Below are 12,858 nucleotides of genomic sequence, written 5' to 3'. Positions count from 1 at the left end.
GCACACAAGTGGGACCAGGAGGTCTGAGCTCCCAGCTCTGCCATCTGCCTGACCACTGAATGGTTCCAGGCACTGGGGTAGGGCCTGTGGAGAAGTGAAATGGCCTAAAATGAACAACCAGGGTGGACGACAAACACAGGAGTGTGGTGAGTGTCATGAGAAGGTCAGTGCCATGGGAGGGGGCGCCTGCTCTGGCCTGGAGGCCAGGGAAAGGGCGATCCAGACGGCGGCGTGGTGTGTGAAGACCGGGTCAGGGAGGAGTGTGCCCTGCTGCAGGCAGGCCAAGAGGACTAGGACACGGCTGGGGTGGAGAGAGTACAGGGCATGCAGGGATGCACCTGGCAGGGCCTTGGAAACTGCACTGCGGATTCGGACAGGAGGAACTTCTTTATTTTATTTTTTTTTTTAAGGGACGGGGGTCTATGTTTCCCAGGCTAGCCTTGAACTCCTGGACTCAAGAGATCCTCCCACTTCAGCCTCCTGACCAGCTGGCACTACAGGCACATACCACCATGCCCAGCTAAGAGTTTCTTCATACTATAGTAATTTTCTCAAAATAATGGGTTTCATGGGGCTTGAGACAAGCAGCAGCTATATAACAAAATGATGGGAAAAAAATATTCTACTCGTCTAACTCATCTATACTGTGAGATGAAGGCGCTGGTGCTGACATCTGCCACTGCCCAGAGCAGATTGGGCTCAGCAGCACCAAGTGCACCTGGACAGCAGGGACACCAAGGAGGGCCGCCTCCAGAATGGCACCGTCTAGGTTGGTAACCTAACTTCTTTGCCCCTTGGCATCACCACTTGTCACGTGAGGGTCCCCCACAGGTCATGTGAAGTTTAGCTGAGTTAATGCATGCAAAAACACCAAGAGTGCTGAACATGCAATACATGCTCAGTTAATCAAGTTATCAGGATGATCCTAAAACATTTAGTCTGAATAACACACTATAATGTTGTTGACCATCAGGAGTGCCTTTAGCCAATTATTTAATAAAAGAACTACCTTACAACAGTAAAGAGTTTTATTACAACTCTAGGAAACAAATGACTGTAGGGGAGACCTGGGGGAAGCCAACTTACTCAAGCTGGTTACTTACGCTCAGGGGTACTGATGGCCCGTTTAGTTACATGGTCAATGGCTCCATTGGACTCTTGCTCCAAGCTGTATGAAGATGCTAGGATAAAACAAAAAAGTGTTATCTGTCTAAAAAAACTCAAAACAATATCAAAGAACCAACCCACCAAATGAAAAAACACATTTGCAGGATATATGATAAAGTTAAAATTCCCAATATTTAAAGTACTCTTATAAAAGGGCAATTCAGAAAGAAATACAAATAAATGAAAATTTGAGGGAAAAAAGTCCATTCTTATTAGGATTAAAAAAAATGGAAATTAAAACCATACCATTTTTGGTCTAGAAAGCTCAGCAAAGACAATGGGAAATCATAAAACCCGTGTTTCTAAGTAGGAAAATGGACACTCCTGTAAAAGTACAATTTGGCACAAGTTATGGAAGACAGTTTCACACTATCAAAGTTTTAAAATATTCATGGCCTTTGCTGGAAATTAACCTACGGCTTACATACGTACAAGGCTATATGTACAAGGATGTTTATTGTGGCATTATTTGTATTAAAAAGTTGATCTGTCTCTAGGACTGTTAAAAAAAAAAGCTAAAAAACACCAATGTTTACAAGAATAGGGTAGCAATAAACATGTATTGGTACTTCCACACCATGGAATGCTGTAGAACCACTGGGAGTAAAGTTTTGGAAGACAATTTCATGGAAACATTTGCATATATCTTATTATAAGCGTGTATAGGGAAGCAGGTCATAAGACAATGCACACTAAGATCACAGTTTCCTAAGTGAAACAAAATGTGTGTGTGAGGAGAACACTGGAGGAATGAACACCTCACTGCTGTGGGTGAGTTACATATTTCACTATTTCCCAAATCTTTTAGACTAGATATGCATCGTTTTATTACCCATAATCCTAACTGCCCAATTAATGTTGTTTTCAAGATAAGAAAATAGAAACCATTTTGAAGGATCGAGACGTAGGCTTGTTCTGGTTTTTGATCGCTCTGCTCTCACTATGTCTGGTGCCAGACTGAAGGCTTACCCCGATTACAAGGCTTTTCCGGGCTTCCGGAATTCAAAGTGAAAGGCAACACTCCTAAGCTCCGACTCCGATGCCTCCTATTGGACTCCACAGCTTTCCTGACAGAATTCAGGATTGCAATCGTGCTCAGGGACATGGGCCTGTGGAGGAGAAGACACTGAGGTTCTCACTGCAGTCCCCACCCGCTTCTGTTCAAGAGCATCCCTCAGCCACACGCGTTCCAACCTCCCAGGGTAGCATGTAGAGAGAGGGGTGGGGCAGGCACAGTGACGACGCTCTCCTGCCGACGCCTGGTTGGGACGGCAGAGCCGCCTCTGAGAACACACAATCAGCCCCCTCAGGGACCCCGTGGCCCTCTTACCTGGCTTTGGGCATCAGCCTGTTCGATGGCCCGGTTTCAGATACAGGGGACAGAGTCGGTGCACGGCCAGTGCTTGGCCCAGGTACTGAGGGCTGGCTCACAGCGGGATTTTCTTGGCCAGCAGGAACTGTCATTATTTCTAAATGTGGAGCAACCTGTTAGAAAAGATAAATAAAGAGTTTTACTTTCTAACACTTTTTTTAAAGTTTTAAAAAAACTGATACTTAATAATTGTACATATTTGGGGGGTACGTGTGACATTTTGATACATGCCTACAATGTGTAATGATTCAGGACAATTGGGATATCCATCACCTTACACAAGTATCTTTTGTGTTGGGAACATTCCAATTCTTCTCTTCTATTTTGAAATATACAATAAATTAGGTTAATGATAATCTCCTTACTGTACTATTAAACACTAGAACCTATTCCTTCTATCTAACTGTTTTTTGGACCCAGTAACCAACTTCTCTTCATTCCCCTCCCCGACCCTTCCCAGGCTCTGGGAACTACCAATCAATTTTCTACTTCCTTGAGTTCTACTTTTTTAGCTCACACATATGAATGAGAACATGAAGTATTTATCTTTCTGTGCCTAGCTCATTTCACTTATTATAATATAATGTCCTCTAGGTTTATCCATGTTGTACCAAATGACAGGATTTCATTCTTTTTTAACGGCTGAATGATATTCTACTGTGCATAGGTAACACATTTTCATTATCCATTCGTTGATGGACACTCAGGTTGATTCTCTCTCTTGGTTATTGTGAATAGTGCTGTAACGAACACGCGGGTGCAGATGTCTCTTTGACGTACTGATTTCCTTTCCTTTGCATATATACCCACAAGTGGGATTGCTGGATCATACGGTTCTATTTTCAGTTTTTTGAGGAACCTCCATACTTTTCTCCATAGTGGTCGTACTACGTTACATTCCCACCGACAGTATACAAGTGTTCCCCTTTCTCTATTTAACATTTTTTTTGGAATGGAACCTTCACATGCTATGAGAAAGTTCATAAGTAATCTATTTGAAAACCGTATCAGCCCTGGGCAAGTAGAACTTCCTTTTCAGAAACAGAATATTAGTAGCAAACTGCCATATGTAGATGTTGTGGCATTAAAGAGAAAGTGGAATAAGTTAGTTTGTCCTCATCACTTTTTTTTTTTTTTTTTTTGAGACAGAGTCGCACTCTGTTGCCCAGGCTAGAGTGAGTGCCGTGGCGTCAGCCTAGCTCACAGCAACCTCAAACTCCTGAGCTCAAGCGATCCTCCTGTCTCAGCCTCCCGAGTAGCTGGGACTACAGGCATGCGCCACCATGCCCGGCTAATTTTTTCTATATATATTTTTAGCTGTCCATATAATTTCTTTCTATTTTTAGTAGAGATGGGGTCTCGCTCTTGCTCAGGCTGGTCTCGAACTCCTGAGCTCAAACGATCCGCCCACCTCGGCCTCCCAGAGTGCTAGGATTACAGGCGTGAGCCACCACGCCCGGCCTCTCATCACTTTTTAATACAGCAGATCTGTCCGGACTCCTCAGGGCAGTGAGAACATTATGCTCCTAACCAGAGTAGCAGCTAATCCCAGCAATGCCCCCGGGGATGAGCTGCTCTAGAGAGAGGCCTGCTGGGAGAAAGACAAGAAACTAAGATTCCAGGCAGACGTAGGTATCTACAGTTGCTGTGACCAAAGACCAAACAACCCTACTGCCAGCTTGCTTTCTGGCACTCATAGGATTCTCCCAACCATCATTGCAATGACCTTCCAGACAAATTCCCACGCCATAGCTTTGTGGGACGGAAGGCCTCGAGCTGTTGGTGTATCTATCGCTTATAACAAAGACACCCGGTAGTGGCCAACAAGTAGTAATCCCAAAGGTCTAGTTCTGACCAACCTCTGATCATACGTGAATTTTAAGAAATGTTGGACAGACTGAGAGCAGAGAGCAGACTGGGAGGCGGGGCAAGCTGCAGGCAGGCCTCACAGCTACCTGCACTGCTGGCGCCGCATCGGTGCCTTCAGCCGCCCTGCTCACGTCTGCTTGTTTCGCCAGCTCTTGCTCCTGGGCTAGCTGTTCGTTATACTTCTTCATGTCATACTCAAGTTCTGCTGCCAGCTGTTTGTCAACTGCAAAGAAATCCTTGACTTCGTCTCGGTAATCCTGCATTACCTCCTGAAACAGACCCAGAAGCATCCTTTAATGTTTTCTTGAATAAAAACATAAGGTCTCCAACATGACTTGATAAATAATAATAAGAACAATTAAAAGTAATTATTATTATTTATAAACATTTATAATTGCTTATGATTACTGTTCTCCATAGTGGCTGCACTACTTTACGTTCCCAGCAACAATGCACAAGCATTCCCCCTTATCCATTTAACACTTTTTTGGGAATGGAATCTTCACGTTATGAGCAAGTGAAGATTTACATTACTGAAAGCAGACTAGTTCCATTACACTAACTAGCAGGTATAATGGAATATTCCGAGGAAACACCAGCCATACTTATGAAGACCACAGAAGCAGGTGAACATGATGTGAGATATTAACCAACAGTTCTGATCTCTTGGGAAGCTTCCTGTCTATCTGCCAGTTAGCAGGAAATCTCCAAGGTTTCCGATGCGAAAAAGAGAGTCCTGGCTCAGACAGGGCCTTTGGAACAAGTCCCAGGAAGCGATGCAGTCTAAAAGCTGCTCATCTGCCTACATTAGCTTTCCCCATAGGCTCACAGGGGATGAAAACTAAGGCTCTAATCCCATTTTTTGTGTCCTCTTCTGAAGATTTTCTAGAAAATCTTTTATCATATATGGGTAAGAACATTTTTCGGTCTTAAAGAGGTCTACTAGGGACAAGGCCACTTTGCTAAAAGAAAGAAACCATTTCATCTAGCAGTATTAGAGGGAGAAAAACATCTATTGCTGCTCCAACCAGGAGGGAAGTCCCAACAAAGAGAAGGAAATCCATCATCTCTTCCAGTTGCCACTAGAGTGGGCTCCAAAGGCTAATGAAGAGAATTGCTGTACTGCCAAGCAACTGTGTGACCATCCTGTGAGCATGTGCCCAGAACCAAGAGACAGACTTCCTTTTCTTGAATATTTAAGTCATCTACTTCGGATCTAAGCTCTTTCTTTTTCCTTTCTGAGGTCTAAAATAGGGCAATAGAAATATAAGAATAATTGGAAGTTCTTGTTTTTGCCATACAACGCTTCTTTCCCACCTTAGCTTCTATGGATAAAAAGCTATTTGAAAAACTATATTCAATAATTTCATTTAGCCTTTTTTGGAAAAAAATTTCATATTATTTTTTGAGGAAGAAAAACACATAATGTGAACAGAGAAATAACTCTGTTGAATTAAATAAAAAAAATGCTGCATTGATTTCTGAGTAGCAGATTTTGCAGAAAGGCCTGAGGCCTCACTTGGTTCTGCACTGCAGGTCAACACATCCTGGCTTTGCCCAGACTGGGCCTTCTCATGGTGCCCCTGCCGCACAAACAGTGAAGCCAGGCTGGTTGTGGCAGCCCCTGAGGCAGTTGCTACGGGGCATCTATTCTATTTCCCAACTTGTCAGTCTGAGACCGTGTTAGAGGTAAATACCCTGAAATTAAATATGATGACCAGTTTTCACTTTACCCCTCCCAAGGCTGAACTACAATGATGACTTTGTTCTGACCCCAGCTGAGAGGGTCTTCAATATGGAATCTAATCCCACCAAGGATGTGCCTGGCTCAGCACGCTGGGTCAGCTCTTCAGAAGCCCAACTGCATGGAAAAGGGCAGGGGTGACTGCAGTGGAACCCACGGTCAAACTCTCCATCTTCCTCACCACAGCCACAGGCCTGCTGGGCAGGTGTCTCTCTACACAAACTGAGGTAACATTGGTTTTCTAGCATGTGGAGTGATCGTTCACTAACTCAGTCATCACAACTGCAGAAGATCCTCAGTGATGAGCTGCAGGGGGACAGTGACCCCAAAAGCACAAGCTCCTCCTTACCCTGAGATAGTTCATGAGTTCCCGCAAGGCTGGGATTTTATTTTTCTCCAGCACAGTCTTCAGGGAGATGATAATTGGAATAATATTTTCTATGAAATTCCTCTTCTGAACCTGCGGTAACACAAACAAAGGCATGTCTTAGATGTATAAACTTCTGAAAGGCAAAGGCTTTCCCTTGATCTAGTTCTTTTAGTGGAGCCGATCTAGCATACCATGTTAAGTTTATTTTTTACTTTTGATTATGATACTGGGAATGTATAAGACCCCCTGCTTTTTTCCTGGAGACTTTATAAGCATTACCTCAAAACACTCAGAAGGCTTTGTAAAGTAGGGCAGGATAAATACTACTCATATTTTCCAACTGAGCAGAAGGAATTAGAAATATGTTAAGTAACTTGGCAAAAAGCTCTAAATCTCCACACAAACCCATCGTGAGCCTGGGTTCATGCTCCACATTCAGTCCCTCCATTTGACATCCTCCCTTTTGGAAGGAAAACCAGGTCACGCTGGCTGCCCAGAGAGACAGTCTGTGTTCCTGCTGGTGAAGGGACAATGGTCTAACAATGGTTAGGCATGAGGACAGCCAGCTTTGTTTCTCTCTTTCTCTTTTTTATCTGTATATGTAACTTTGCACACATTGAGGAAGTTCTACTTATTTACATAGTACCTAAATTTGACCAAGTCTTCAAAATCTTTACCTAAAATGATCACTAACCATAAATATTTTGTAATAAATCTCTTAGAATTAAAAATAGTTCACTATAGTAGCCCATATATGCAAGATTTATCCTTCTGAAGCTGAAAGTACTCTTTCTTCTCATTTAAAATCACACGGATGTTTCTTTCTGTAAACCATTCATTTCTAAAAAGTCTTATCAGACAGAGTTCCCGAAACAGGAGGGCAATATGTAGAGATAAACAATTTAATAAAACTGAACCTGAGCAGTTGGTAGTTCAGGGACAGTCTTAAAAAGTGATTTAAAGGTGTTCACTCAAGTATTATCAAGCACCTTCTCTGTTCCAGGCACACAGCTAACCTCCATGGATTTGGAAAGGAAGCCAAGAATCCCTGCCCTCTGGCTGCTCCTCCGCCAGTGCATGTCTGTCACGGTGAAGGGCATGAGGTGACGAGCGGCAGGGTGCTGGGGGTGTAAGTACGAAGGTGGGATGCCTGGGAAGGCGCACGCATCAGAGAAGATGGCACTGAGGGCGTGTGGGGGTGAGGTGGGCAGGAGGAGCAGCGCACGGCAGCCTGGAATGGAGAGGCCAGGAGCGAGGACAGAGGGAGGGCTGCCGGGCTGGAAGGACCACCAGGAGTTCTGTGTGCTCCTGAAGAAGAATCAGGGTTTTATGCACAGGACAATAGGAAGCCACCAACATAGTTTTAAAAGATGCCACCAGTGAGGCATAACTTACATACCATAAAATTTCCCATTCATTTTGAGTGAACAGTTCCATTTGTTTTGACAAGAGTCTACACTGAGTAACCAGCACCACAGACCCACAATCCATGACCCAAACGCTCCCACTGGCCCTTGTAGTTGACATGCCTCTAGTCTATTTTAAGTGGAAGAATAAAATGATCAAATCTGGACTTAGGAAAGACTGTTCTGGCAGCAACAGCAAGGGGGTGCATGGCCTGCAACGGAAGCAAACTAGAAATAGGGTGTTAAGAAAACTACTTGGAAATGGCACAGGCGCAAATAAAGTCACAGAGAAGATCTGTAAGATAAAAACAGGCAGGGTCTCTTAGCAAAGTGGATGTGATCAAAGTCTACTTCTTTGGTCAAAAGCCTTCAGGGGTCAGGTGGGAAATACCAATCAGTGATCCAGGCTGGGCACGAGACACTGGGCCTGGTGAGGACTGTGGAGGCTGAGCTCCCCTCAAAGCCATTCAGTTCAGACAGAGCACCGGCTTGGCAAGCCAGACTCCATTCTGCAGTGGCACCAGGCTCGCTTCTGGATAACCTGGTAGATAGTGGTTCCCTTCTCCACAGCCAACTGTGGGAGAAGGAAGAGATGGACAGCAGAAGGAAGGGAGGACTGATTCAGTCTGGACAGGGTAAGTCTGCGGCGGCTGTGGCACATCCAGGCAGCGAGCGGAACTGGGATCTGGCTCAGAGAGAAGGTGGGGCTGGAAACGAAGATTTGAGAATCATCACCACCTGGCCAAGAGTTAAGGCCACCAGCAAGAATGAAATCAGGATCTCGGGTATACCACCAAGATTTTGGGGGCAGATGGGAAGCACAGGGGTGCGAGCAGGCCTATTTAGGGAAGAACAGCACACGTACTTGTGAGATGAGCTGCTTCTGGGCTTCCTGCATGACTACGTTTGCCAAGGCCATGTCATCTTCTTCCACAAGGAGGTCCTTATCTGGTTTAGATCTCATTGCCAAAAGCTTGATCTCCTTGGAGCTGAGGACCTCAAACGTGTCTGAGAGTAACTCACTGGCCTCCAGGTCCAGGGGCAGGATGCCGTCGGCGAAGTATGCTGGGAGAAAGCGCACAAGGCCATCTTCTGAGATACGTTCCAGCCCACGGGGAAAGTGCAATTCACAGAGCCAGGGCTGCCGGGGGCTGCCACGGGGTTGCCTGGGCACGGCCCACGCCAAACAAGGACAAGATGACAGAGGTCTTCCTGTCACTTGCTACAGACCTGCTGGGCCATTAACAACACAGGACTGCATTTTTAAACACACGTTTTATCCCAAACACACGAAACCTACCCAAAATACTAAGGCAGATTTTGGAAGTAATATTGAATCGCTGTTCATCTGTGAAGTGCTCTAGAAGAAATTTGTAGATTTTCATTCGTCTCTCCTTGTTTGACTTTCCCTTCAGTGAAAACAGCCGCTTCTCTCTGTGGCAGAACAGGACAATTTTATTGCGTCACATGGGCATGGGTGACAAGGACTTAACACAGCATTTTAACAGCATCCTAAAAGCTGCATGCCAAAGGCTCGAGCCCACTGCTGAGATCCCAGTGTCCATCACAGACACCCCCTTAGGAATCTATCCTCAGGAGTGCACGTTCTCACGTCGTCCTGCCAAGGAAAATAACGACCACCACAATGAATACCTGGGTCGGGCCTGTGTCCAACCACTGTGCACAGAACAGGCAGACCCCTGCCGAGGCTCCCCGGCTCTTAACGAGAGACAAGGAGGCCACCTCAGAGGCTTCACTGACCTCTCTGACTGGGGGAACTTGTTATACTTCTCATGCTTCTCATAGTTATTGAAGTGGAAAATACACTCGATGAAGTGCTGGAAGAACATGACAGGGTTCCTCTTCAGCAACAGATGAGCCAGGCAAAACTCCCCAAAGCTGTAAGGAGGGAGAAACAAAAGAGACCCATTTGCTATTCGCCAACAGCTTCTGAATACACCAAGAACTCTGCCAAGCAGAAGAGAGCTGTACGTAACAGTGACGGATCCTAAGTCTATCCCAACAAGCAGTTTCGTCAGATCAGAAGCAAGAGAGAAGTTTAGTTTATTTGGTCTGTCCTCATTCCTCAGCTTCCTTCTGAATCTAAGGTTAGTATGAAGCTTTCTCTACCAGGTTTCCCGTCAAAATTCATGCAAGGTGCTATTACCCAGCTGTACTTCAAGTGGGGAAAACCAACCAACCACCCCAAACTGCTTTTTCAAGCAGGAGCCAGTGTCCTCGAGGCTGATGCAATGACAGTGGTCACCTGAAAGAAACACCTGGCCTTCATCCCCCACACATCCGTGCAGTGCCACACGAGGGGCACAGATGCCACCAGCACCCAAATGAAGGTTTCCAAAGCCAAAAGTAAACAAACAAAAGCCAAGCTGTTCAACTATAGCTATGAGACAGTTTCTGTTTTATCATGATAGCAGGTGAGAGAATGCGAAAGCACTGGTTTTTGCTTAGGGGTCAACCTAAGGTAGTGCAGGACTCGCTGTTGTCCATTCATACTGCCATACTGTTTTAATTTCACTTCAGAGCTCAGATGCAATTCCACCCATACAGGAGCACCAGTCAGCTCTCCACAATCCCTGCAGCTTACACGTGGCTTTGGAGCACATTAGGACTTTACGGGAGATTTATGTTCCCCTTCCCCTAATGTTGTTCCTTAGGCTAAGATTCAAATCCGTTTGCATTCATAGCATACACATCAATTAAAAGTCAGAGAAGGTAGCTGAGAAATCATGATGGAAGTAAGCCTCGATAAAAATTTCACTGCAGATAATCACACTTGGACTATTCACCTAGGAAATAAGGAGGCGACCTGACTTACAAATAGGAAAATAGAACAAATAAAACTCTATTTAAAAAAATGGAATTCCCTGAGGAAAAATTCACTTAAGGCCAGCTAGAAGCACCTGTTTGATCTTAGAGTAGTCAGTGTATTTTGCACAAACTATGTTTAGCCACCCAGGTTTGAAAGACAGAGAAGGTCACAGCATCAGATGAAGTTCCTTCTAAACAAGGGTTACGTTGGTAAACTGTGACAAGAATGGAGAAAACCACTAAATACAAACCATCCCCCAAAGAAACAAACAACAAGAATTCACCTTGTGTAGCATTTTATTATAGTTAACCTACCACGGCACAGCAGCTGCCAAGTCTACCTGAACTTTCTCCTTAGATCTGAAGTCATTTATAGGAAAATGTAAAATCAGATAAAGTCAGTAATTCTTCAGGAAGAGGAGTTGCTCTGAGCTCTGACTTGATGTCAAATGCCAGTCTACTCAGCTTAGGTCAGGAATCCACACAGGCAAAGGTGACCAGCTGGCAAAATACCGCGGAGTCTAAGCCCTTGGGGAAACCCGGCTTAACTGACTATACAGATAAATTCAATAGCAACATAAAAACTATGCCAAGGCTGAAAGCCGCGTCACAGAGCTTTCCATCCTGAGAAGCCAAAAGCCACAGTCAAAGCGTAATATCCAGGATTCATCTTGGCTGCTGCATTTATTGGGACTTCATTAAAAAGGCAAGTTTCATCCTTGACTAGAGTAAGACTCACAGCTCCTACCAGCTTGATAAACTGGAGAAGAGGGACTATTTTGTTTTTTGTTTGCTGAAAAGTTAAAACAAACGAACATTCCAGATAACATGTCCTGGAACATTGCTTTAGAGTGACAAGAGGTGGCACTCTCCAGGTACTTGGATTAGAAAACCTCAATGCTCTCAAGAAATCTTGGTAAGTTCACAGCTCAACCAGTGTCCTTTCCAACCTCTCCTTTTCCCACAGGATAACTACCAGGAACCACCCAAACCCACTCCACCAACTCAGGGACACTGTCTAGAGATCTGACACAGCATCAACCGCATTATATGCAAAACAAGGGGAAGACCAGCTAAGTCTGAATTATTACCTTATAAAAGGAAATGATTATCCTTACTAAGAACTGAAATCCACTACTCAAACAGCCCAATGAAGGCCACAAAGGAAGAGCAGTCAACTCACTTCCATTTTCAGCTTTAGTAGAAAACATAAAAATCTGACCTCTTTCAGATTTCTTCCCAAGCCAGATGCCATTCAGAGGCAGGTATCTGTTCAACAAAGTCTACAGCTAATGAATTCATGTTTCTCACCTGGCCTACAACATATATCTACTCAGGTTAGGACTGAGGGCTCAGACCCACTCATACCAGAACTCTGTTTGAGGCTTGAAGCAAGCATTTCCCACATCCTTGTTCTCCTTGGCCACCACCCCACATCTAAGCCCCTCCTGTTACCTATCTAGGCCCTCCTCATCTCTATCTCATCCTTACACTGCTGTTTCTTTTCTCCTGATCTGACACCCCATGACTCCTTGCTCTTGCCCGGAACCTTCCTACTGTGTATTCTGCACTCCAGGTTCCATGATGAATCAAGGCCTTACCCTCTGTAAGTGATTCTGAGCACTCACTGTACTTCCTTTTCATAAATGACAGCTGGCTCTCCCCCAGGGACACCATTTCTCTTATGGCCCTGTCAAAGGCAGGCTGCTTCATCTCTCACATCCCATAGAGTATGAGGACAACATTTCGCAGTGCCCTAATACCTTCATTCACTCATTTACCAAATGTTCATTGCATCTGCTTGGTTTCAAGCTCCCTTTCAGGTGCTAGGGATATAGCAGTAAACAAAAAACCTCCACCCCTCAGGAAGCCCGTATGTAGGGGGTAGACTGATGCTTTATATACAAGACAAAGTGTGCTACTAAAAGTGCTCTGAAGAACAAGGAAGCTAGAAAAAGGTACAGAGAAGGGAGGGGAGTGAGTCTTGGCCACTGGCTACAACAGACACAGACATAGACACACACAATGCTTCCCCCACCTAGTCCAGCTGGTGGCCTCCAGCTCTTTCTGCTGGAGCCCCCGTGCCTGTCTCCTGCGCTCT

The 12,858-nt window shown here is 44.9% G+C and overlaps 1 protein-coding gene across 1 annotated transcript in view; it reads right to left on the bottom strand.

The window, feature by feature from the left end:
• NCAPD3 (non-SMC condensin II complex subunit D3) overlaps nt 1-12,858 on the bottom strand; it is a 70,993-nt gene that overhangs the window by 3,849 nt on the left and 54,286 nt on the right. Inside the window, exons 26-33 of the mRNA XM_069468671.1 lie at nt 9,690-9,827; nt 9,229-9,362; nt 8,794-8,993; nt 6,502-6,612; nt 4,495-4,677; nt 2,498-2,652; nt 2,137-2,276; nt 1,104-1,181 (exon numbers count right to left, since the gene is read on the bottom strand). Coding sequence (XP_069324772.1) covers nt 1,104-1,181; nt 2,137-2,276; nt 2,498-2,652; nt 4,495-4,677; nt 6,502-6,612; nt 8,794-8,993; nt 9,229-9,362; nt 9,690-9,827 — 1,139 coding nt within the window. The remainder of the gene's footprint in view (nt 1-1,103; nt 1,182-2,136; nt 2,277-2,497; nt 2,653-4,494; nt 4,678-6,501; nt 6,613-8,793; nt 8,994-9,228; nt 9,363-9,689; nt 9,828-12,858) is intronic.

This window comes from Eulemur rufifrons, chromosome 6 (genome assembly GCF_041146395.1).
Source record: "Eulemur rufifrons isolate Redbay chromosome 6, OSU_ERuf_1, whole genome shotgun sequence".
Taxonomy (NCBI): Eukaryota; Metazoa; Chordata; class Mammalia; order Primates; family Lemuridae; genus Eulemur; species Eulemur rufifrons.
Note: the sequence above shows the minus strand (reverse complement) of the source record. Positions and strands in the feature narration are given on the sequence as shown.